General features: G+C 40.4%; 2 protein-coding genes across 2 annotated transcripts in view; both read left to right on the top strand.

Moving 5' to 3' along the window:
* Positions 1 to 175: 175 nt before the first annotated feature.
* Positions 176 to 26,628, top strand: part of LOC149213624 (uncharacterized) — a 210,072-nt gene continuing 183,619 nt past the window's right edge. The window contains exons 1-3 of the mRNA XM_089392063.1: positions 176 to 1,029; positions 1,154 to 2,246; positions 2,382 to 2,660. Coding sequence (XP_089248189.1) covers positions 482 to 1,029; positions 1,154 to 2,246; positions 2,382 to 2,660 — 1,920 coding nt within the window. The 5' untranslated portion in view covers positions 176 to 481. The remainder of the gene's footprint in view (positions 1,030 to 1,153; positions 2,247 to 2,381; positions 2,661 to 26,628) is intronic.
* On the top strand, positions 4,409 to 6,288 carry LOC149213625 (uncharacterized). The gene has a single exon (XM_089392065.1). The coding sequence runs from the start codon at positions 4,541 to 4,543 to the stop codon at positions 6,011 to 6,013; it is 1,473 nt and encodes a 490-aa protein (XP_089248191.1). The 5' UTR covers positions 4,409 to 4,540; the 3' UTR covers positions 6,014 to 6,288.

Genomic DNA, 26,628 nt, shown 5'->3' with positions numbered 1-26,628 from the left:
CCCTCTCAACGAACTGTATGTCTGACATGTTGTGGGTCGGTGATCAGTGGCCTCCATGTGGTGTGGTCGGTGGCGAGATGCTTCCCTGTTTCACCCACTAAGTTCCCAAGTAGCTTCCTTTGATTAGTAGTATTTCGTGACACATTATAACTCCACTTTCTACCTATGAATTAGGGTTTTGAAATAGGAGAAGGAGCTCTGGTTTGAAACAAACCGAAATCATTGCAGTTTTGCTCTTAACATATTGGCAGACGTATACACAGATATACAAAAGTCGCGCTGGAACTTGGAAGCGGCTGGTAGCCACTCTGCACTTCGGAGATCAACCAGACGCGGAATCTGAAAATATTAAGATTACCAAACCCTGGTTGTAACTTGGAAGTGGCTGGTAGGCTCTTCACACTTGTGAGATCAACCAGATCCAGGTTTTAATCCCAATCTCTCTCATACATTTCATCTTTGCTTTTTCATTGTGTATTCCATGGCAAATCCTTTGGCATCGTCGTCCAACTCGTCTGGCAACAAGGCTCCCTACCAGGTGTTTATCAACCACCGCGGGCCGGACACCAAGTTATCCATCGCCGGCCATCTCTACAATCGCCTTCATGATGTGCATGGATTGCAAGTGTTTCTGGACAAGGAAGAAATGGAGAAGGGAGACTTCTTCACATCTCAAATAGCTGCAGCTATACGAGCGGCCTCCGTACATATAGCAATATTTTCCCCTGGATATGCAGACTCAGAGTGGTGTCTCAATGAGCTACTAGTCATGATGGAGTCGATGGAGTCGGGGCGGTCAACCATTATTCCAATATTCTACGGTGTTAACCCTGCTGATCTGCGCTGGACACTCGGCAAAGACGGAGTGTATGCTGAAGCGCTGACCAAGCTCCAAGGGAAGAAAACAACGAACTCCCTGACGCATCAAGAGAAGCCCCGTTACGACTCCGACATCATAGAAAAATGGAGAAACGCTCTTTCAACTGTTTCACATATAAGCGGTTTCGACCTGGAGGGAGCGTACAATGGGTTAGTCTTCCAATTCTTCCCGTTTCTCTTATTATATTGTTTAGTTTCATAGGTATATAACAAAGCATTTATGTAGGCGTTTCTTACTGGTAATTGGTGATTTTGTTTGTTAATATTAATTCAGTGTCGAGTGGCGGTTAGTGAATGAGGTCGTGCAACTAGTATTAGAAAAGGTCAAAAAGCCACCTCTGGACGTGTCCAAATATCCAACAGGTTTGGATCAAAAAGTAAGAGATTTCGAAGATTTATTGCAGCAGCAGCGGGACGGGGAAACTAGAGTTATAGGAATCGTGGGCCTTGGTGGGGTTGGCAAAACCACCTTAGCAAAAGAAATTTTTAACCGTCTGAGATCAAATTATAAGCGATCTAGTTTTTTATTTGATGTCAGAGAAAAATCTGTAAATTCCCTGCATTCGTTGCAGAGTATCCTTATTAAGGACATCACTCAATTAAATGTGCAAATATCCAATGCTGACGAAGGTAAAGAGAAGCTAAGAAACTCTCTCTTATCTTCTCATGCTCTGGTCATTTTAGATGATGTGGATCATATTCAGCAGCTGGATGCATTACTTCTACCGGCTAAGGATGCCCTTGATTCCGGTAGCTTAATTTTAGTGACATCTCGCAATAAGGATGTTCTCACAAGTTCAGACATCCCAGAGTCATCCATTTACAGGCTAACAGGCCTGAATCGACAGCACTCCGAAGAGCTCTTTTGCTCGCATGCGTTTGGCCAGCCTCATCCTGTTGGAGGATTTGATGAAGTGGTTGAAGAGTTTCTGGATGCCTGCCATGGACTACCGTTGTCTCTGAAAGTGCTTGGGGCCCTTCTTCGTGGGAAGAAGAATTTGAACCATTGGAAAGCACAGCTACGGAAAATCTCCAAAATTCTTCCGGACGATATCCAGAGCAGACTCAGAATTAGCTACGACAGTTTGGATGAAGAGGAGAAGCAGATCTTCTTAGACATTGCTTGTTTCTTCATAGGAGAAGCCATGGATACCGCCGTCAGAGTATGGGACGAATCCGGCTGGGAAGGATGTCTTGGTCTTCGGAACCTTGAAAACAAATGTCTTGTGGAGATTGACGGCGAAAACTGTATAAGAATGCACGACCATCTCAGAGACATGGGCAGACATATTGGAAAGAAAGAACCTCCGGATAGGCTTTGGCGCTTGATTCACAACTTTCTTCAGGATGTGCCCGACAAATCAACTGTATGTACTTTTTAAGATTTTAGAAGGACTTTCAAACTATTGTTGTGGTCTCAAAATTGTCTTTAAAAGAACTGAATTTGTAGGTTTTGCAAGGATGTCAATATTGTTTCTAACAGTTTCCAGTGAACAATTTAGGTGCGTGGAATTAACATGGTTGAAACGCCAGTTGAAAACCGTGCGGAGCTGGGCGATCTCTTCCGTGGTATGCGCGGGTTGAAGCTGCTTAGAGTTGAAGGGGATTGTTTGGAAGAAAGCATATTCAATACTGCACGGTCACAACATCTCATATGGCTCAGATGGGATAGATGTCCCTATTCTTCCCTCCCTTCCTGGATTCCAATGGAGCGTTTGAGGGTTCTGCAAGTGTGCAGCGCCACAACATTGGAAACACTGTGGAACGAACATAATCTTCAGGTACATAGTAAGTTTTTTATCTAGTTTGTTTTTCCCTGTGAAATGGCTTTTGGAAATGCCCTTTTGGTATACGTCCACGGCCCCAACTCAGAAAATTTGTGAACATTACAGGTACCTTTATACTTGAGGTAGTTGAGTATTATTGACTCTGACCTTTTAGAACTTCCAAAGTCCATAGGTAAGCTGAAGGAGCTCGAAAAATTTGTGCTTCGATATGGAATTTCTAGTCGTCATCTGGAAACTTTGCCAGATGACTTCTCTCATCTGCAGTCTTTGGAGCACCTGAGCTTAATCAACTGCAGGTCAATGAAGTCGCTGCCGGATTGTTTTGGCAATTTAAAGAAACTCCAACATATTGACCTGTCCTTTAGTAGCCAGTTGAATATGCTTCCAAATTCCTTTGGGAAGTTATGTAACCTCCGGCAGCTTAATTTACACGATTGTGGTTCATTAACAGGGCTTCCAGATTCCTTTGGAAACTTGAGGAACCTCCAACAGGTTAATTTCTCCGACTGTACTTCATTAAAGGGGCTTCCAGATTCCCTTGGGAATTTAAAGAACCTCCAGCATATTGACTTGTCTTATTGCTATACTTTAGAAAAGCTTCCAGATTCCCTTGGCGAGTTAAATAATCTCCGACGTATTAAGCTCCGTTTTTGTGGAAAACTAGAGAAGCTTCCAGATTCCCTTGGTGAGTTAAAGAACCTCGAACATATTGATTTGTGTGAATGCTTAAACTTAAAAAGTCTTCCAGATTCCCTTGGTGAGTTAAAGAACCTCGAACATATTGATTTGTCTGGTTGCGATAACTTAAAGAAGCTTCCATATTCCTTTGGGAGGTTAAAGAACCTCCGACATATTGACTTGTCTTGGGCCTATGAATTAGAGAGGCTCCCAGATTCCTTTGGGGAGTTACAGAACCTGCAACGTTTGGTTTTGCGCTATTGTCGAAAGTTGCAGATATTTCCTGAAACTCTTGGAAAGATAAGTTCCCTTGAATGCTTAGACCTCCGACATTGTCCGAAAATTGAAGTATGGCCTCCCCAAGTCTCACATAACCGGTCATTGCTAAAATTATTTTTATCTGGTACAAATTTAAAAGAATTGCCAAGTGCTATCGGAGAGCTAAGTAATTTGCAAGTTCTGCATTTAGGAAGCCAATTGAAACGTCTGCCCGAAAACATCGGTGACTTAAGGAGCTTACAGAAATTGGAGCTTTCTGGTTGCATTCAGTTGAAACATTTGCCGGATTCCATTAGATTGTTGACCCAGCTGGGAGAGTTGGAAATCAAGAATTCGGGTTTAGAGTACTTACCACCATGCCTCGTGGAGCTGAACAGTCTTAAGCGGTTGGAAATAGAGGAGTGTCCATTGAGTAAACTGCCACTCATAAAAGTCGAAGGGGGAATAGTGTTGAATAAACTGGACGCTTCCATTGTCAACTGCATGTTTGGGCTAAAATACTTAAGACTGTGCTCGACAAACATTTCATGGTTATCATTTTGTGAAGGCCTTTGCCCAAACCTTCAACATCTCAGCATTCTTAGATGTGGTTTTTTGGTGGAGGTTGTAGAATTGCCAGCAACACTTATAGAGCTAGAGTTGAGCGAGTGTTGTACATTGAGGAAAATAGGACTTTGTGGTCTTGAAAGGCTCGAGAAATTCCAACTCGTAGCATGCCACACAGTTGAGGAGCTGCCAGGTCTTGAAACGTTGGTACGTCTGAAGGAGCTGAAGGTTAACTGCCACTATCTGAAAAGAATAGACGGGTTGGCGCAGTTGACAGAACTTCAAGTGCTAAACACGGAAAAATGTTGTTCGTTAAAAGAACTTCCAGGTCTGGAACATTTGACTTTGTTGAGGGAGCTTAAAGCCAGTGGATGTCGGAAAGTGGGGAGCATAGTGGGTTGGCCCAGCTGCCAAAACTGGATGTGCTAGACATGGAAGATTGCTCTGAGCTGGAAGAAATTCCGGGTCTCGAACATTTGACATCATTGAGGAGGCTTAATGCCAGTGGCTGTAGGAAACTGCAGAGCATAGAGGGGTTAGCGCAGCTGACAGGACTTCAAAAATTAAACGTGGCAAACTGCTGTGAGTTACAGGAAATCCCAGGTGGTCTTGAACATATGAAGTCGTTGCGGAAGTTTGATGCGAGTGGCTGTGGGAAACTGCAGAGCATAGAGGGGTTAGCGCAGCTGACACGACTTCAAAAATTAAACGTGGCAAACTGCTGTGAGTTACAGGAAATCCCAGGTGCTCTCCAACATCTGACGCAGTTGAGGAAGCTTAATGCCAGCGGATCTGGAAAACTGCAAAGCATAGAGGGGTTAGCGCAGCTGACAAGACTTCAAGAATTAAACGTGGCAAACTGCTGTGAGTTACAGGAAATCCCAGGTGGTCTTGAACATCTGAAGTCGTTGCGGAAGTTTGATGCGAGTGGCTGTGGGAAACTGCAGAGCATAGAGGGGTTAGCGCAGCTGACAGGACTTCAAGAATTAAACGTGGCAAACTGCTGTGAGTTAAAGGAAATCCCAGGTGGTCTCGAACATCTGAAATCGTTGTATTATCTTGATGTGAGTGGCTGTGGGAAATTGCAGAGCATAGAGGGGTTGGCGCAGGTGACAAACTGCAGTGAGTTAAAAGAAATTCCAGGTGGTCTCAAACATCTGAAGTGGTTGAGGAATCTTAATGCGAGTGGCTGTGGGAAGCTGCAGAGCATAGAGGGGTTGGAGCAGCTGACAGGACTTGAAGAACTAAACGTGGCAAACTGCAGTGAGTTAAAAGAAATTCGAGGTGGTCTCAAACATCTGAAGTGGTTGAGGAATCTTAATGCGAGTGGCTGTGGGAAGCTGCAGAGCATAGAGGGGTTGGAGCAGCTGACAGGACTTGAAGTGCTAAACGTGGCGAACTGCTGCGAGTTAAAAGAACTTCCAGGTCTGGAACATTTGAGATCATTGAGGAAACTTAGTGCTGGTGGGTGTCGGAAACTGCAGAGCATAGGCGGGCTGGCGCCGTTGACAAAACTTAGAATGCTTAACGTGAAAGACTGCTGTGAGTTAGAAGAACATGGAAATCTGGAACATATGGGGTTGTTGAGGGTGCTAGCAACAAAGCATTGTGGGAAATTGCAGTTGCTGTGTAGGGGAGGATGGAAGTTCGTGCGGCAAGGACGGAAGAAAGGTCGGCGGGCTGTTGGAGTAGGGAAGCCGCTGCGACGCCGCTGGAAGAAACAGGCGCTTCAAAATGAAAGGTCAAAAGCAAATATTGGGATCAGAGTACGTCATTATTATAATGTTCACCGGTGGCCCTCATTGCAGTCTGTGAACCGCAGCGAAACGAAGCCCTGTAATTGACATTTTCAACTATGGGTTGTTGTGATATCTCTTTATAGCAGCACTGTTAGTAAAAATGCTCTGAATCATATAGACTGTTAGTGAAATTAAAACTTTGTTCTGTAATTTGCACCAGCAAATACCAAAAAGTTTGGAAGACCAAATTTGAACGGTTATAAGGTGAAATTTGAAAGTTTCACATTCAAACAATATAAAGTTATAAACATGTTCAATTTCAATTATACATTACTAAAGATGTTCAATAAATTAGAGTGATTTTCTTCTTTCCTTTTTAAATGAAATACGTCATTTCATTGACATTTTGATGTATTTCAACCACTAACAGTTTCATTTACCTTTATTGAATTGTATATTTTTTTAATTGGTGTTTCATTTTCTTTTATGATATTTAAGATATACAATAAAATGTTTATATTTTTTATTAAAAAATATAATATAAATTATATTAATTTAATTTTTATTTTTTATTTTTTTATGTTATTATAATCTTAAAAATAATTATTTAAATAAATTTAAGATATATATATATATATATATATATATATAAATGAAAATTGAATAAATAAATAAAAACTTTATAATAAACCAATTATATATTATATTTTTTTTAATAATATCTTATTTTATATAATTAAATATATTATTTCATGTTTCACACAAAATGTATTTTAAAATAACAATATATTAAAGAAATTGTTTCATGGTTCACACTAATGTATTTTAAAATAACAATATATTAATAGTTTTAATGTCATAAAGTAAAAAACAAAAAATGTTATTAAAATATGTTTGAAATTAGAATACTTTGGAATGGGTGCTTTTTGAAACGTGGGGGAGTGGGTTGCATGGGTTGTCGATGTCCCACCTAGCCAAAGGACCAAGGGACGTAGAAGAACACCCCTGTGGCAAATATGAATGTTTTAATCCAGTTACATGTCAATCATCATTCGAAACAATAATACTCTAAGCACCATGCACTTAGATCTTAATTGTATTCCCTGTAAAAATCTGTCAATTGGGACTCCTCCTCTATGAAGTCCTAGCTAATGGTGATTTTGGCTATGCTTCTCGCATTTTCGCCCAAATCGAGCTCAACTTCACAATAGATGGTGGCTAGCACAACTTGTCTATCTCGCCATTGGTGACCTGTGATAACTTCAATTGTTGTTCTCTATTGTTATGCTCCTTGACACTCCGTCTTAGCAAAAATCGACATCACTTGTTGGGCAACTACCATTTTAAGGAAATTGCTCCTACTTTTGCTCTATGGCGCTGCAATGCATATGGTAATTTTCATACTTCCCGTAGCCTTTAGTTTATTTTGCACTTATCTTCCTCTTGTAGGTCAAACAACCATCCAAAAGTCTTTGCACTTAGGCTCCTAGGAAATTAGAGTTCATATACTCATTCCTACTAATTGAAGTCTTTGGACGCAGCATCATTGGACTTCTCCTGACTTCACAATATTTTTTGGATCCACACTTCGTCTTTGTTATGAAACCAGCTCACAAAAAGATAGAAAAGATAGATCAACCCATTAGAATGAGCCTCTTCAAGGGGGCAACCTCCTTTACATTACACAAATGAACCATTTTTAGATGATACAACTGACAAGACCTCCTTTTTATATATAGGAGTCTAAGGGGTCATAATATAATTAGAGCCGACATAACAATAATAATGTAAGGGCACAATAATAACAATATGGGGACTACATGGGCACAACAATATAATAAGGGGGTTGTACTAATAACAATAAGGGGTTACACTAGTAGTATAGGGACCTAACATGCCCATGTCCTTCAAAAAGTGTTGTCCTCAATGCTTGAGTAGTTCTTGATGCTTTTGTATAGAGTTCTTGTCCTCCCATGTGGAATCTTGAGCGAGTAAGTTCTTCCACTTGATGAGATACTCTGAAATTGATCGATTTCGTAGTTGTCAGGTTCTTGTTTCTGTGACTGCTCCAGGTTCCAATATGATTTTTCCTTCCTCGTCAAGTTCTGGCAATATTGTTTGAACTGGGATCTTCTGCAACTTTTGAATGAGTGGCCACACTTCTTCATCCTTCTTCCATTCATCCCTTGCTTCGTTTATCCAATCTGGTTGGATAATAGAAATAGCACAAAACAATGCTTCCACATCCTCATCCTTTCTTGAGAGTGCATCTACAACAACATTTTGCTTCCCTTTTTTGTAGATGATTTCAAAGTCATAACCCAACATATTTGTGACCCATTTTTGTTGCTCTTCAGAGGATAATCTTTGTTCTAAAAAGTATTTAAGACTATCATGATCCGTTTTTACCTTGAAGTGTCTTCCCATTAGGTAAGATCGCAATTTCTTAAGTGCATGTAGTATTGCCAACATTTCCTTCTCATAAATAGCTTGCTTGAGATGTAGCTATAAAAATACCCAATTTCCTACATCAAAACTTCTTTCACTACGATGTTGATATGCATGTTGTTTCATTAGATTCTGCACCAAAGTGGCATTATCCTTTAAAAGTTGGAGAACTTGTTGTTGATGCTCGATGTGATATTTCACTAATTGAATCTTTTTCTTCTTGATATGTCCTTCTATCTTAAGAGTTTGAGGAGTGGTAATTTCTTACAATGCATTACAAGATATGGTCGGATTCATTTCTTGATGCTCGATGTGATGTTTCACTTCTTGAATGTTTTGCTTCTTGCTATGTCCTTCTATCTTGATAGTTTTGGGAGTGGTAATTCTTGCCAATGCATTACAAGAATGGTCAAATTCATTTCTTCTTTCTCGATGTGATCTTTCACTTCTTGAACCTTTTTCTTCTTGATATGTCCTTCTATCTTGAGAGTTTAAGGAGTGGTAATTCTTTCCAATGCTTTACAAGATATAATCATATTCATTTCTTCTTTCTCTGGGGTTGGTTCCTAGTGTATATCCTCTTCTTTTGATGTTTCTTGATCCTTTCTTCTTCCTCTTCACAATCTATGTAAAATAATTTCTTCTCAACACACTTATGACCTTTAATGTATTTGTTATCACAATTGTAACAAAGCCCTTTTGCTCTTTTTTCTTCCAATTGTTGTGGTGTCAACCTTGTAGGTTGTTGAAGGCTAGGAGAAACAACACTTCCATCTTTATAGTTGTGAGGGGTAGACTTCCTTGTTGCCATAATTTTGCTTTCCACTTTTCTTACCAACTTGAATGCCTTGTCCAATGAATCAAGTTCCCAAAGATGAACCTCATGTTGAATGTTATCCTTTAAAGTCCCTATGGATACATCAATCCTCTGCTTCTCTAGAATATCATTTTCCCTTATATTCAATTTTTGAAAGTCCTCAATGTGTTTTGCCATTGAACACTTTTTTTTTAGATTTATCAATTGGCTAAAGAAGGTGTTGCTCTTTGTATCCTCATAATGTGCTATCATTTACTCCGTGAAAATTGACCACGTAACAAGTGGTTTACGAGAACAAAGCCCTTTATACCATAAAAATTGATCTGGTTCTAAATATGAAGATGAAATACGTACCTTTTGTAATAGTTGCACCTCATGTAAATCAAAATATTGCTCCATTTGTAGTATCCAATTTACCGGATCCTTGCCATCAAACTTCCTCACATTGCCTTTTCTTGATTTTAGGATCTCGATCTTGAAACAACTGTAACTTTGTAATTTCAGATCTCCAAGTTTTGAAATTTCACCCTGCCGTAGCCTTCTGCATTCTCTTTCTAACCCACAAGTCTAAGCAATAGTGGATTCTACAAGGAAGAGTTATGTCAAATCTCCCATGATGACCTGATTATAGACTAGTTTAGTAGAGCGCACTTGTACGAAGTGCCATGTGTCACTGTTTCAACCTTAGGATTTGAAAAATATACACAAAAAACTACAGTCCGTCCTCTTTCTGTAACTTCTTACGAAATTTCAATATGATTCTCAGAGAGAAAGTTATGATGATTTTCCCAAGGTCACCTATTTAGAATGTAATTCGGGAGTCTGCAAAAACCCTAACTTCCTCATATTATATTTCCAAAAATATAGCGATAAAAGATCTGAAATTTGGACCCAAGCATCATCAAGATTTCAGTTCAAATGGGTTTTAATTTTAGAGTCTGAACCTTTGCAGAAAAAATATTATAACGAAAATTCCACCATGACCTGTTTGAGATGAAATTATGGAGCTTGCAAAAACCCTAACTTACTCAAATCATATCTCCGACAATATAGCAAGACAAGATCTGAATTTTGGATCTACGGTTTCGCGTTACTTTGTCTCAAATGGGTTTTTGCTGTAGCTTCTGAAACGTCGCAGAAAAAAGTTATAGTGAAAATTCCACGATGACCTGTTTGGTGCAGCGAAACCCTAGAATCCAAAGCTTTGATACCAAATTTTATGAAACTAGCTCACAAAAAGATAGATCAACGCCTTAGAAATAAGCTTCTTCGAGGGGGAAACCTCCTTTACATTACACAAATGAACAATTCTTAAATGATACAACTGACAAGACCTCCTTCCTATATATAGGAGTCTAAGGGGTCATAATATAATTAGAACCGACATAACAATAATAATGAAAGGGCACAATAAAAACAATAGTGGGCTTCTATGGGGCACAATAATAACAATATGGGGACTACATGGGCACGACAATATAATAAGGGGGTTGTACTAATAACAATAAGGGGTTACACTAGTAGTATAGGGACCTAACACTCTTTTGTTCTCTGGTCTTCTTATTTTCCTTATGCACTTCTCTCTTTGTTTTGTTTTGATCGACCCTACTCTTTGTATGCTCACATACCATGGTTTTTGTTTTGTGAACTTATTCGTCGGTCTATGTTGAAAATGCAACAAGAAAATCCTGATTTAATTTTCCCATGAATTAAATTAGGAATAAAATTGTAATTACATATCACAAGACAACTTGTATGAGTTAACTAAGTTAATTTGACTTAGTTGGTTCAATTAATTCAAGTTGAGGGTCTAACTAGAGTAATGTAGAGTGTCTCCCACTTTATAGGAGCCTTGGTTGAGTTTATTTTGAGTTGTAATTAATTAATTCAATTTAACTGAGTTAAAGTCAGCTAAATTAGTTCCAACTGATGGAGGAACTAGTAGGATGTCAGACAATGGGGTGTTTCCTTCTATGTTCAACCAATTAACTAATAATTCAACCATAAATAACTCATGCATGTCAAATCGAAGAGTTACCCAGTTGAGATTGGATTTCAAGGGCAGTGTACTATCAGTTGTATAAATATCTGAATTATACAGATGGTGCATGCAGTCAGAGGAAGAGCCTAAAGGGACTGCACAATCCAATGGAGGAAAAATCTTGTTAAATAGGGGCCTAATTCCTCATTGAACAGTGTAAGGAAATAGGAGCTTGGCAAGCAACAGAATAGGCTAAGTATTGGCCAGTGTCAGCTTGTGAGGTAGTGAGATAGATTGTACTAGTGCAGAGGTTGCTTAGGCTTAAGCAAGCATTGTAAATATTCTTTATTTTTATGATCTAATGCAATATACATATAGGAAGGGGTTTTGAGTAGTGAGCTTTCCCCTTAGATAAATCTCTAAGCATATGTGATTGAATCTTGTCTCATGTTTATGTTGTGATTTATCTATTGATTAATTGTTTCTATTAATGAGTAGAGAAGATTCAAGTCTATTGTTTTGGTAAATTACAATTAGCAATTTGAATCTACATAGGAATTTCTACATGGTATCAAAGCTCTGAAATCACATTAGAACCAGTCCTTGAAGTCCTTATGTACACTCATCATTAAAGAACTAATGAGTTGTCAGGAGGCAGAGTTATGGAGCCCTAGTTCAGGGAAAATCCTGAAGACCCTATATGCAGAATTCTTAATGGAGCTAGAAGGGTGCTAGTGTGATCCAGGTGGATATTGGTGGCCACCTGCCAAGTCCACCTGGACCCCCACCATTGTCTTTCTCAGCATTTTCATTTTCCTTAATTGTAGCACAACTTACTATTTTTAGCAGTTTTTCGGGTCCTGAACTTCCGGAGCCGTTTTGAGGCCCTAAACGACATTTTTTGGGGAATCCAGGGGCAACATGGTTCCATGGAATGGATCGATGTTGCCTGTTCCAACAATGATAGTGCTCGGATAGATCTTTCTAATGAGCTATTGTACGCGTCAAACGGAGATCATATGCCAAAGTTACGACCCCGGGAAGTTGATGTACCAATTTACCCCCAAACGGGGCCCACAGTTTGGCGTTTCATCTCCTAGGGTTAGGTTTTCGGATGTTAAGGGTTTTCCATTGTTTCTCAACAATAAATAGGCCTTCGAGCCTCATTGTAACACAGTTCAGAGGCATGTAGCCATCACATCTCTTCTCAGAGATAAGCTACCATCGCCCTAGCTGGTTTATTTCCATTTCTAGTTGTAAGCATATTTCAGTATTTTCCATTAATGAAATGAAGTATTATTTCCGCTGCATCTTTGTGTATATGTTTATCTCTGTGATTTGTTGCGTTCTTGTTTAAATCCGGATCAGTGGTATCAGAGCGGTCTGCTTTTTCTCTGTTTTTCTTTGCATGTCCCCAACAAGGTCGGGATATAAGGAGTTAGGGCTTGAACTGGTTGAACCTTTGCAAGACCAGCCTCGCAAATCCCGACGGCCTCTCATGGTGGACGAGAAGAAAGACGAGGGGGCAGGAGATCCCATCAAAATCTTGCTCGAAGAAGCCCTCGAGCGACAACGGAACGCGATGATGGACAGCTTTGCCCAGATCCTTCAGCGGCTACCCAGAAGCAACGCATCGGCTTCCAGCAACTGCTATGGAAACGCCACACCCTTTAAGGTACAAGTTAATTTTGAAATCCCCATATTCGAGGGTCAGATAGACGCAGATGCCGTAGATAAATGGTTAAATCTGCTAGAGGGTTATTTTTCTGTTCATGAATTTTCGAGTTGAGAAAAGATTGTTTTTGCTCTTCTCAAAGCAGCCCCCCACGTCAAGGATTGGTGGGAAACCTACTGCGATCAGAAGGATGAAAGTACTAGCTCACTATTTTCAGCCGCACCCACTTGGGATTCGTTCCGGGATGCCATCAAGGAGCAGTACTACCCTGTCGGAAGCTATGAGGATGAATACATAAAGTGGACCACGCTGTGGCAGGGAAGGGACCAAGACGTGCCGGAGTTCACCAATCTTTTCCATACCCTTCGCACAAAGTTGGGTATCAAGGATTCGGAGCAACATTTGATACTGAAATACCGTGGCTGCCTGCACAAGTACATCCAGGAAGAAATACAATTCCTAAACATCCCCTCGCTCGGCGCAGCATACCGATATGCCGTCAAGGTCGAGCAGAAGTTTAAACAAAAGAAGCGAGACTTTGGATCTGCAAATCCAAAGCAGGGGAAAGGTGCCCCTAAACCACAGAACAAAGGACAAAGCCAAGGCGGGACAGCCCAAGACAACCAGCCGAAGCCGCAAGCAAAGAACAGCGCCGCGAAGCCGAGAAAGGACACTGGAAAATGGTGCGAGTTCCATAAGAGCTCCACTCACAACACAAGTGAATGTCGGGCCAAGCAGTCACTGGTGGCTGAGCTAAAGGTTTCAGAATCAGATGCATGTTCCGACTCTGAGTCAGAACCCGATAAGGGGTATGAAAAAGGGAAGCAGATCATTGATGCGAATCCCAGCGCCACTGTTGCTACCGCAAAGATCCAGAAAAATGAACCCGAAGATCCAGAGGAGGAGGAGCGTCTCTTCCACTCCCAGATGTGGGTAAAGGGCTCCCTGATACAGTTCATTGTTGATAGCGGGAGTCAAAAGAACCACATTTCGGCAGAGGTCGTGAAGCAGTTGGGCTTACCGACCACAGCACATCCACAACCATACACCATTGGGTGGCTTCACCAAGGACGAGATCTTCACGTGAGCCAGCAGTCTCGCCTTCCATACAACATCAAGCCCTTCACGGATGAGGTATTGTGTGACATTGCTCCCCTTGAAGTTTGTGATGTATTACTAGGACAACCATACTTGTGGAAGCGACATGCTGTGTATGAATCAAGGCCCCGTGTTGTTATTATTACATTGGGAAATAAGTTGTTCAGGATACCAGAGATAGCACCACCTGCCACCATCTCTTTGATTACTGCAAAACAATGCAGTAAGATCATTTCCAAAACCAGGAAATTTTTTTTCCTGATGATACGCCCTCAAGGAAAGAAGAAGACAGTGACCGCGGCCTCCAAACGGGGTCCCTCTGCACGACAACTACAGATGGACAAGGTTGTGGAGGAGTACGAGGACATCTTCACCTCCCCGGCAGGGGTTCCTCTGCACTGTCAGGTCAAGCACTCCATCGATCTGACCCCAGGTGCGCCGCTACCCAATGGACCAATTTATCGGTGCTCCGTTCTGGAGAACAATGAAATCAAGAGGCAGATTCAGGAGCTCCTGCAGAAAGGTCACATCCGTCCGAGTTCATCGCCCTGTGGGAGCCCGATCGTGTTGGTACAGAAGAAGGATGGGACGTGGAGACTCTGTATTGACTATCGGGCGCTGAACAAGATCACTGTCTGTAATAGGTACCCGATCCCACGAATTGATGACCTCCTATACCAACTAAAGGGGGCGAAATATTTCAGCAAGATCGATCTGAAGTCAAGATATCACCAGGTACCAATCGAAACCCTCCGATGTGTGGAAGACTGCCTTCAAATCCAAGGAGGGCCTCTTCGAATGGTTGGTCATGGCTTTCGGATTGACGAATGCTCCTGCAACCTTTATGAGGCTAATGGATGACATCTTGCGGCCATTCACCAACTCCTTTGTAGTAGTATACTTGGATGACATTCTGATCTTCAGCCAGAGTTGGGAAGAGCACCTCCACCACATTCGACAGGTTCTCCAAACACTGCGGCAACACAAGATATGTGCCAATTTGGAGAAATGCACTTTTGGCATGACCCAGGTTCAGTATCTGGGATACATCATTGATGAACAGGGGGTGCATGTCGATCCGGCGAAGATCCAAGTCATTCGGGATTGGCCCTCTCTAACCACTCTAACAGAGCTCCGCAGCTTTCTAGGTCTTGCCAACTTCTACCGCAGGTTTGTGTTGGGGTTTTCTCATATTTCTTGGCCCTTGAGTCAAGTCACCAAGGGCGGGGCGAAAGAAAAATTCTTTTGGTCTGAATCTCAACAGAAGGCATTCAGGGAATTGAAGGATCGCCTCTGCATGGCACCAGTGCTCGCGTTACCAGATTTACAACAACCATTTGAGGTCGAGACAGATGCCTCTAACTATGCTATTGGGGCAGTCCTTACTCAACATGGACATCCAGTGGCATATCACAGTGAAACACTTTCAGACACAGTCCGGAAGTACCCCACTTATGATAAAGAGATGTATTCCATTGTACAGGCCTGCCGACAATGGAAGCATTACATTTTGGGGAAGGAAACGGTCATCCACACAGACCACCAACCTCTGCAATTCATACAGACCCAAGGGAAATTGCAGAATGATCGCCATCAGAAGTGGTCTACATACCTGCAACAGTTTCACTTGAATATCAAGTATAAAAAGGGCAGCACCAATAATGTTGCAGATTGCCTTAGTCGGCCACCGATCATGGCACTAACCACCGTGCTCAACTCTTGTGGGCACGAGACTGCTGATTGGCCACTTCTCTACAAAAGTGACCCAGAATTCAGCCACACATACCAGACACTCTTGGAGGGTCGGCATGTTGCAAATTTTCACCTCCAGGACGCCCTATTATGCCACCTCGGTCACCTTTGTGTTCCTTCAAGCGAGCGATCCAAGATGATTTGGGAAGCACACTACAGTCGGGCTGCTGGGCATTTCGGGGTCGAGAAAACAGTGGCAGTACTGCAAAATTATTTCTATTGGCCAAATCTTTGACAGGATGTTGGGAAGTACATCCGATCATGTACTGCCTATGCCATTGCCAAACCGACCATTAAGAAGCACGGCCTCTATACCCCGTTGCCTACCCCTAGTCGACCTTGGGAATCCATCTCCATGGATTACATATCAGGCCTTCCTTCCACTAAGCATGGAAATGACTGCGTTTTTGTGGTCGTCGACAGGTTCTCAAAGATGGCCATTATGATGGCCTGCAAGAAGAATATCACAGCAGAAGCCACTGCTAAACTCTTCTTTGAACGAGTGTGGGTGCACTTTGGGATCCCACAGTCTATCATCTCAGATCGGGACAGTCGGTTTCTCAGCACATTTTGGTCCAGTCTCTGGTCAATGCTGGACACCAAACTCACGAAGTCCACAGCCTTCCATCCTCAAACTGATGGCCAGACAGAGGTTGTCAACAGGATGATTGTGCACATTCTGCGCATGTATAACTCAAAGCATCCACGCACATAGGACGAGAGCCTCCCCTATGTTCAGCACAGCTACAACCGACCTCTTCACAGCTCCACTGGCCATAGCCCTTTTCAGGTGGGTTTGGGATTCCAGCCACTATGCCCCATTGATGTGGTCATGCCCCTTGCAGCTACTCACATGAATTCAGCTCATGTCCAGTCCGAAACAGATAAGGCCACCAGCTTCATTGAGCGCATCCAACATATTCTCCAGCAGGTCCATGACATTCTTGAGAAATCAAATGCCAAGTACAAGCAGCGACATGATCAACACCGGGTGCCACACAAGCTTCAGGTGGGCGACAAAGTCTGGTTGCATTTGCAAAAGGAATGCCTTACTGGAGCCTATCGGAAATTGAGACCACTCCGATATGGTCCTTACACCATTACTAAGGCTATGGGAGACAATGCATTTGAGCTCAGCATTCCCCCATTCCTTTGCCTGCACCCAGTGTTCAATGTGGACCGCCTTCGGCCATACTTTCCACCATTGCTAGACACATCCAATATTGCAGAACAGCTCAAACCCACAGAATTAAATCCAGATTGCATGGAACAAGCTGCAACTGATCAGATCATGGACACACAGATCAAGAACACTCGCCAACAGAATATCCAACTGTATCGAGTTGTCAAAGCAGGCCAACTCCTTCAGTAGGGCAAGTGGCTCACCAGGGAACAAGTTCAGCAGAAGTTTCCTCATCTCATGGAGGAGCTCAACGCAATGGGGACCATTGCTTCCTAGGGGGGAGGAATGATCCAGGTGGATATTGGTGGCCACCTGCCAAGTCCAGCTGGACCCCCACCATTGTCTTTCTCAACATTTTCAGTTTCCTTAATTGTAGCACAACTTACTATTTTTAGCAGTTTTTTGGGTCCTGAACTTCCGGAGCCGTTTTGAGGCCCTAAACGACGTTTTTTGGGGAATCTAAGGGCAACATGGGTCCATGGAATGGACCGATGTTGCCCGTTCCAACAATGATAGTGCTCGGATAGATCTTTCTAATGAGCTATTGTACGCGTCAAACGGAGATCATATGCCAAAGTTACGACCCCGGGAAGTTGATGTACCAATTTACCCCCAAACGAGGCCCACAGTTTGGCGTTTCATCTCCTAGGGTTAGGTTTTGGGATGTTAAGGGTTTTCCATTGTTTCTCAACAATAAATAGGCCTTCGAGCCTCATTGTAACACAGTTTAGAGGCATGTAGCCATCACATCTCTTCTTAGAGATAAACTACCATTGCCCTAGCTGGTTTATTTCCATTTCTGGTTGTAAGCATATTTCAGTATTTTCCATTAATGAAATGAAGTATTATTTCCGCTGCATCTTTGTGTATATGGTTATCTCTGTGATTTGTTGCGTTCTTGTTTAAATCCGGATCATAGTGGGCAGATCAGTGAGCCAATTTTTAGTGACATAAAAATTTGTGATCATTGATATTGGAAGAATGAGTAGCAGAGAGATTTCCCACATGGAAATCGAGACTCAGAGGGAGTCTAGTTTTAGAGGGAACATCCCTATGGAAGCTAGTAGTTTAGGATCTAAGGATATCAAACTCATTATTGCAGTAGTTGTAGCAGCAATGCAAAAGCAACAACAATATGATTAGATCATATTTCGCCATGCATGCAACCATACCCCCAGGAGTGAGGTGGGGCGATGTAGATCCTTAGTCACATAATTGTAGAAATTTGGGTAGGGTCCATTGAGGTGTTTTTGTCTCATGGATCATTACCTTGCTATGGGGGCCCACAGTATTTAGTATTAGGATGATCAATGTCAGTCAGATATTGAGGAGTGCAGAGCAGGACGCTCAATAGAAGAGTCAGTAGTAGCACAATTTTCCCAATAAACAGTGGCAGATTGATTCAATGATTATTTATGTTTATTATTCTCAGTTTCATATGTTACAGTAGAAGCAACAATAGTGAGAGGTGTTGCATGCAATACATTCCAAAGGTACTCTATCAGGGTAGATGAGAATCCCTTTCTTGTTGAGAGGGAGTGTTGAAAATGCAACAAAAAAAATCTTGATTTAATTTTCCCTTGAATTAATATAGGAATAAAATTGTAATTCCACATCACAAGACAACTTGTACTAGTTAACTAAGTTAATTTGACTTAGTTGGTTCAGTTAATTTGAGTTGGGGGTCTAACTGGAGTCATGTAGAGTGTCTCCTACCTTATAGGAACCATAGTTGAGTTTATTTTGAGTTGTAATTAATTAATTCAGTTTAATTGAGTTAAAGTTAGTTAAACTAGTTCCAATTGATGGAGGAACTTGTAGGACGTTAGACAATGGGGTGTTGTTTCATGTGTTCATCCAGTTAAATGATAATTCAGCCATAAATAACACTATTATGTCATATTTGAGAGCTAACCAATTGAGATTGGAGTTCAAGAGCAGTGTACTATCGGTTGTATAATTATCTTAATTGTATAGATGGTGCATACAGACAAAGGAAGAGCCTAAAGGAACTACACAATCCATAGAGGGCTTAATTCCTCGCTGAACAACATAAGGAAATAGGAACTTTGCAGGCAACAGAATTGGCTAAGTATTGGCCAGAGTCAACATGTGAGGTAATGAGATAGATTGTACTAGTGTAGAGGTTGCTCGAGCTTGAGCAAGCATTATAAATCTTCTCTATTTTTATGGTCTAATGCAATATACAGTTAGGAAGGGGTTTTGAGAAGCAAGCTTTCCCCTTAGATAAATCTTTGAGCATATGTGATTGAATCTTGTCTCGTGTTTATGTTGTGATTTCTCAATTGATTAATTGTTTTCACTGATGAGTAGAGTAGATTCAAGTCTATTGTTTTAGTAAATTACAGTTCACAGTTTGAATCTACAAAGGAATTTCTACATGGTATCAGAGCTCTGAAATCACATTAGAAAAAATCCTTGAAGTCCTTATGTACACTGATCATTGAAGAACTAATGAGTTGTTAGGAGGTAGAGTTATGGAGCCCTAGTTCAGGGCACATCCAAAAGAACCTATGTGCAGATTCAGCCATAAATAACACTATTATGTCATATTTGAGAGTTAACCAGTTGAGATTGGAGTTCAAGAGCAGTGTACTATCAGTTGTATAATTATCTCAATTGTATAGATGGTGCATATAGATAGAGGAAGAGCCTAAAGGAACTGCGCAATCCATAGAGGGCTTAATTCCTCATTGAACAACATAAGGAAATAGGAACTTCGCAGGCAACATAATTGGCTAAGTATTGGCCAGAGTCAACATGTGTATAATGAGATAGATTATACTAGTGTAGAGGTTTCTCGGGCTTGAGCAAGCATTGTAAATCTTCTCTATTTTTATGGTCTAATGCAATATATAGTTAGGAAGGGGTTTTGAGAAGCAAGCTTTCCCCTTAGATAAATCTTTGAGCATATGTGATTGAATCTTGTCTCGTGTTTATCTTGTGATTTCTCAATTGATTAATTGTTTTCACTGATGAGTAGAGTAGATTCAAGTATATTGTTTTAGTAAATTACAGTTCACAGTTTGAATCTACAAAGGAATTTCTACATGGTATCAGAGCTCTGAAATCACATTAGAACAAATCCTTGAAGTCCTTATGTACACTGATCATTGAAGAACTAATGAGTTGTTAGGAGGCAGAGTTATGGAGCCCTAGTTCAGGGCACATCCAAAAGAACCTATGTGCAGACTTCTTAATGGAGCTAGAAGGCTATTACTGGGCAGATTGATGAGCCAATGTTTAGTGACACAAAAAGGAGTTGTGATCATTGATATTGGAAGAATGAGGAGCAGCTATATTTCCCATAGGGAAATCGAGACTCAAAGAGAGTCTAGTTTCAGAGGGAGCATCCCTATGGAAGCTAGTAGTTTAGGATCTGAGGAGATCAGACTCATTATTGCAGTAGTTTTAGTAGAAGTACGAAAGAATAAATAGGGAAGTAGCAGCAACAGTACGAGTGATCATTTCTCACAATGCATGCAACCATACCTCCAGGAGTGAGGTTAGGTGATGTAGATCCTCAGTCTCAGAACTGTGGAAATTTGGGCACGGTCCATTGAGATTTTGTTGTCTCATGGATCATTACCTTGCTATAGGGGCCCACAATATTCAGTATCAGGATGATCAATGTCAATAAGATATTGAGGAGTGTAGAGCAGGAGGCTCAGTAGCAAATTCAACAGAAGCATAGTTTTCCAAGTAAACAGTTGCAGGTTGATTCAGTGATTATTTTTGTTTATTATTCTCAGTTGAAAATGTTGCATAGCAGTAGAAATAATGAGAGGTGTTGCATGCAATACATTCCAAAGGTACTGGATCAGGGTAGATGTGAATCCATTTCTTGTTGAGAGGGAGTGTTGAAAATGCAACAAGAAAATCTTGATTTAATTTTCCCTTGAATTAAATTAGGAATAAAATTGTAATTCCACATCACAAGACAACTTGTACGAGTTAACTAAGTTAATTTGACTTAGTTGGTTTAGTTATTTCTAGTTGAGGGTCTAACTAGAGTCGTGTAGAGTGCCTCCTACCTTATAGGAGCCTTGGTTGATTTTATTTTGAGTTTTAATTAATTAATTAAGTTTAACTAAGTTAAAGTTAGTTAAACTAGTTCCAACTGATGGAGGAACTAGTAGGATGTCAGACAGTGGGGTGTGGCTTCACGTGTTCAACCAGTTAACTGATAATTCAGCCATAAATAGCTCATGCATGTCAGATTTGAGATTTACCCAGTTGAGATTGGAGTTCAAGGGCAGTGTACTATCAGTGTTATAATTATCTGAATTGTACAAATGGTGCATGCAATTAGAGGAAGAGCCTAAAGGAACTGTGCAATCCAATGGAGGAAAATTCCTATTAAATAGAGACCTAATTACTCATTGAACAACACAAGGAAATATGAACTTGGAAGTCAACAAAATTGGCTAAGTATTGGCTAGAGTCAACATGTGAGGTAATGAGATAGATTGTACTAGTGCAAAGGTTTCTCAAGCTTGAGCAAGCATTGTAAATCTTCTCTATTTTTCTGATCTAATGCAATATACAGATAGGAAGGGGTTTTGAGTAGCAAGTTTCCCCTTAGGTAAATCTATGAGCATATGTGATTGAATCTTGTCTCATGTTTATGTTGTGATTTCTCAAACAATTAATTATTTTCGTTGATGAGTAGAGTAGATTCAAGTCTATTGTTTTAGTAAATTACAATTAACAGTTTGAATCTACATTGGAATTTCTACAGTCTATGTCTCTGGTTGAATTTATTATTTATGCTCTACTTCTATTCGACCAACTCCCTTCCCTTATGCCTTGGACATTGTTGGCAACCCCCATTCACTGTAGCTCTTGTTACATTATCTCTATTCGTCATGTCCCTACTACGTGGCTTCCCCCCAACTTTATATAGCTCTTGTCTTCCCTCCCCTAGCCCTCTACTTTCTTCTCCTTTCTAACCCCTCCTTTATCCCTCATCAACATGTTTGTGTCTATAGGGGAGTGATCTACTATCAAGATTGGTCCCATCGGGGCCACACACAAATGCACCACCGCTTGGAGGAAATTGTTGCTCGTTTTCATGAAACCACACCAGGCCCCATCCAAGAGAAACTAATTCATGCTAAGGAGGAATGTACCTCTCACAAGCCCCAACTCTTGGACATGGAGGAACTTGCTAAGATGGAAAATTGGGTACCAAACACTAGGCACACTCATGAAAACTTCAACCAATATATTTACATAGTTGATTTATATTGCCACATGAAGTTGCTCCTTCGCAGAACCTTATTGGACTTGCACAAGCATTGGGTAGATGTCCTTCATTCACTTGATCATATGCATTTCCATACGAAGGAATTGGACTGATAGATGGAGTGCATTTAACAACACCTATGTATCCCAACCTCGATTGGAGCCATTCTAGGTGAAAACAATTACCCCATCCAGGTTACAACCATAGATTCTAATCCTTCTGCTTAATTTATGCCATGCTTCTACTTTATTGATTTGTTGTTCCTATTGTCCACTTTAAAGGCCATTTAGGCTATCTTTTGAGTTTTTGTATGTCAAATGGACTATCTCAATACTCTATTTTTTCTTTTTCCTCCCTACAGATTTTTTTCAAAAAAGTAAAAACCAACAAGTTTTGTATTAATAATAGATATTTACATATGTCAAGTAGATCTAATTTCCACATATAATCAATGTTGTTCTTGTTAAGCACACACATGGCAGAAAACGTATGAAAGTTAAAACATGAGAGTACATTTTTTATTAACAAATGATATACATTTATAGTACATGGTTTGACCGTTGGGTTCCACATCCCAAGGTCTCTTGGACTCCTTTAGTCTATTCAGCTTCCACACTAACCCTTAGAGGATTAGGTGTCCAACATTCCCCCCTTTAATCCGAAGGGTTATTTATGAGTCCAAGAAGAGATATGTAATAGAAAATGTGCAAAAAATGCATGGCAACACTAGGCTGAGTGTGCTCTCTAAAATGTTGGTATAAAGGGCGGTGGTTTAAGGATGACCACCAACACTGGAACGTGTTAGTGTCAGTGTCTTCACACTGCCATCAGTGATCAAAATTCACTCTTTTGCATTCATATTAGGAGTCCTATTCTCAATGAGTTGAATTCCATTAGGTCATGGATCAACTAATGGTAGGCACATTTCAGTTTTTTCCCTCATGACATATATCTGCTGACCACTTTCCATGTGTGATTCAGTCAATGGTTTAGGTTCAGGTTCATTTTTAGTTTATTTCATCAAATAGGTCTTAGGTCTTAGCGATTCAATTTCAGTAGGTATTAGGGCTTCACCATGTCAAATTTTCAGTAACCATTGACCAATAAGGGTCAACAGACATATGAGGTTGACAATAATCATTAGGAAAGCTTTAAAATCATAATTTGTAAATTTAATACGTTGTTCACCTCAAAACCAGTTCGAGGTGAAAACAGAGCATTGTTTTTTTTAATTTATAATTTCATGTAATTTCATCATTTCTCATATGTAATTAATAAGTCTCATGCTGCTCCTGATCACCTGCTAATATTTCTAAATACATGCCACTGCAAAAGCAAAAGATCATCAAATATTAGCTCACCTATTTTAAGCAAAAAGTCAAGCATAAAAAAAAACAGAGTATTTGAGAAAGCCAAAATACATTATAAAGTGGGTTTTGGAGAGTGAAAAATCAAAAGTGCAAAAACCATATAAAGGTCATTTCTTTCTCAAGTTAATTCATTGATAAATTTGAAGTTCATGAGAAAAATCACGATTTTAAGGGGTTATTGAGAAAAAGGAGGAAGTTTCTATGTTCTTGGAGGAAACTACCCGGCGCTACACACCAAAATTTGGCGCTACGCACAGGAACTGCGCTACGCACCTGGGATTTTTCTCCTTTATTTTTTTGAACCGGCACTACACTTTTGACTGGGAGACTTTTTGGAGAAATGGTTTGCATATTCAGATTCAACATGATGAGAACATCAATCCCTGAAAGTTCCATCATTTTTGGAGTAACTCTTGGTGACCTAAAGGTCAAAAAACCATCAAAAAATGCCCTTTCTGCCTCTTTTTGGACACACAAGAAGCAGCCTTGGGAGATTCCACTTTTGAGGGGGAAAATGACCTCCAAATGCAAACATTCAAGATGTTCCAGAAACTAGATAGGATGAACTTTCCAATGCGCTATCTTGGTCTCAATTTGGCTGAAGGTAAGGCCTACAAAATCAGTTGAGAAGTGGGGTTACGCACAGGACAGGTGGTGCTATGCATAGAACCAGTTTGCTCAAAAATCCAAATTTCGCCTAGTTTTCCTACAAGTTGACTTTTTATTTGATCTTGGATGAATTTATGATTGTAAATGATGCTATTCTATGTAAATGTAAGTGAAAAATTACCTTAGAGGGTAGATTCATCATTTTGAAGTGGTTTTGGGGTCAATGAATCAGTTTCCATGGTTTTAGAGGCAAGTTGTTCCACTGCCTATATTCCTGTTCCTAGTTTAGATATGGTTGAAACAGCCCCTTATCTCTTGGATTCGACTCCTAATGGCTAGCATAGGTGGTTTTCATGTCTATATTATGTATTTTCTTCCTCATTTGTAAAGGTTGGACTCTTGTGGATGTTTTGAGCTACATTGTACATCTCTACAGCAGTTTGGCAAGGAAATAAACCAAGACTAGAATCATAAATAACATGCATAATAAAACTGAAATAAAATACTGATACTTATCCTCTAATCAATCCTTAGCTTCTACCTTTGTCCTTATTCCGTGTGCACTCTAGATTGGTTACCACACCCGAAAAACTAGTTCTTTCTCCTCAACCATGTGCACACACCCATAGTGTGCATCACACACATACAACCACACATGACATACAACACCATGCAATACATTCTCCTACACCTGACATAGAACACAACACATAAATCTATACCTAATGTACAACACCACACAGTACATGTCCCTACACCTGGCATACAACACAACACAATAAATGTACTACACATAGTTCAACACAACGAATACACAATATGTCACGATACCACAACTACACAATGCACATACATAATCCCGCATGCTCGCAATGTAACATGTACACAATACCACATGTACACTAGTACCATATGTAGAACATGTGCACAGTACCACTTGTAAACAACATCACCTGCACAACGTGTACACAACATCACATGTACACAAAACCACCTGCACAACGTGTACATAATGCCACATGTACACCGCACCATCTGTACAATATTTACATAATACCATATATACATAGTACCACATGCAAGACATGTACACGACACCACATGTACACAACATCACATGCACACCATGTACACAACACCACCTGCACACAACACCACTTGTACATCATGCACACAACACCATATGTACATAGCATTACATATACAACATGTACATAGCATCATATGTACACAACATTACATATCCAACATGCGCACAACACCATATTCACACAATGTCACATATCCATTATGCGCACAATACAATATGTACACAACACCACATATCTAACATGTATATAGCACTATCTATACCCATCACTGCATATGCAATATTCACACAACACTATATGTATCGCCCTATACATCACATTGCATAAACAACATCTACACACGCTATATTTACACAATACCACATGCACACAACATCATAGATGCAACATGTACAACATATACACAATAGTAGTACCACACATCCAAAACCACACTATCTCTACCAGGAAACCTTGATTCTAGTGTCTCTTCGCCATCCATGGTTATCCTAGCATGCCACGTACCACACTGCTTTCATTTCGCTGATACATCCCTCAGTATAGCATGTAGATAACATAAACATAGGCATAATACAAGAATACAATATCAATTCATATCCACATGATACTAACCTCATATATTTGTCATGACTACTCTTCCCACTTGATTCCTCATAGCCAAGAACCTCTTCATGCCATTCACCTGCATAAGCAATCATTTCTCCACAAGAATGATCCCTGGTAACCCTGTCAGACAAGGACATAGATACATAGACATATACATATATATAAACATTAGCATAAACAATCATGATCCATGATAACCCTGTCATACATGACATACATACATACATACATACATGTATACATATATAGACATCAACATAATCATGTTCACAACATAATTACTAGATATCATAAGGTCAAGGTTAAGGGAACACCCTTTATGCGTGCAACACATGCGCAACATCGGGAACAACAATTCCCAACATATCTAAGGCATATGATGCCTCCAATCCATTCACCTTACCTTTCTTGATTACCTTTCCCATGGTTGTCTGGCCATCATCCATTTACACTAATGGACCCAACCAATCCAATTGGTTGTCATACTCTTGCCTTCAACTACCCTTATACATGTATCGAGCTTCATCCAGGTCTTACATCACTTGTTGGGTACCACACAAATCTCCCCGAACTACATTAAATTTCCTCTTTCCTAAACCAATTCCCAAGACTCAAAACATAAAAGTCAAGACAAGAAACAAACAAGAAGAAAACCATGGAAAACCAACAACAATATGACACCACAACCCAAGTGGCATGGCCATGCACAAGACGTAAAAAAAACCACAATCAAGCACATCAAATCACCAAAATATCAAAAGCACACGACTGATAACAAATTCCATGACTCAATCCCCATGGTTCCCAATGCTTCCAAGGGA

The sequence above is a fragment of the Pinus tabuliformis genome, chromosome 1_1, assembly GCF_031772625.1.
Source record: "Pinus tabuliformis cultivar Carrire ecotype Pingquan chromosome 1_1, CPIR1, whole genome shotgun sequence".
Lineage (NCBI taxonomy): Eukaryota > Viridiplantae > Streptophyta > Pinopsida > Pinales > Pinaceae > Pinus > Pinus tabuliformis.
Note: the sequence above shows the minus strand (reverse complement) of the source record. Positions and strands in the feature narration are given on the sequence as shown.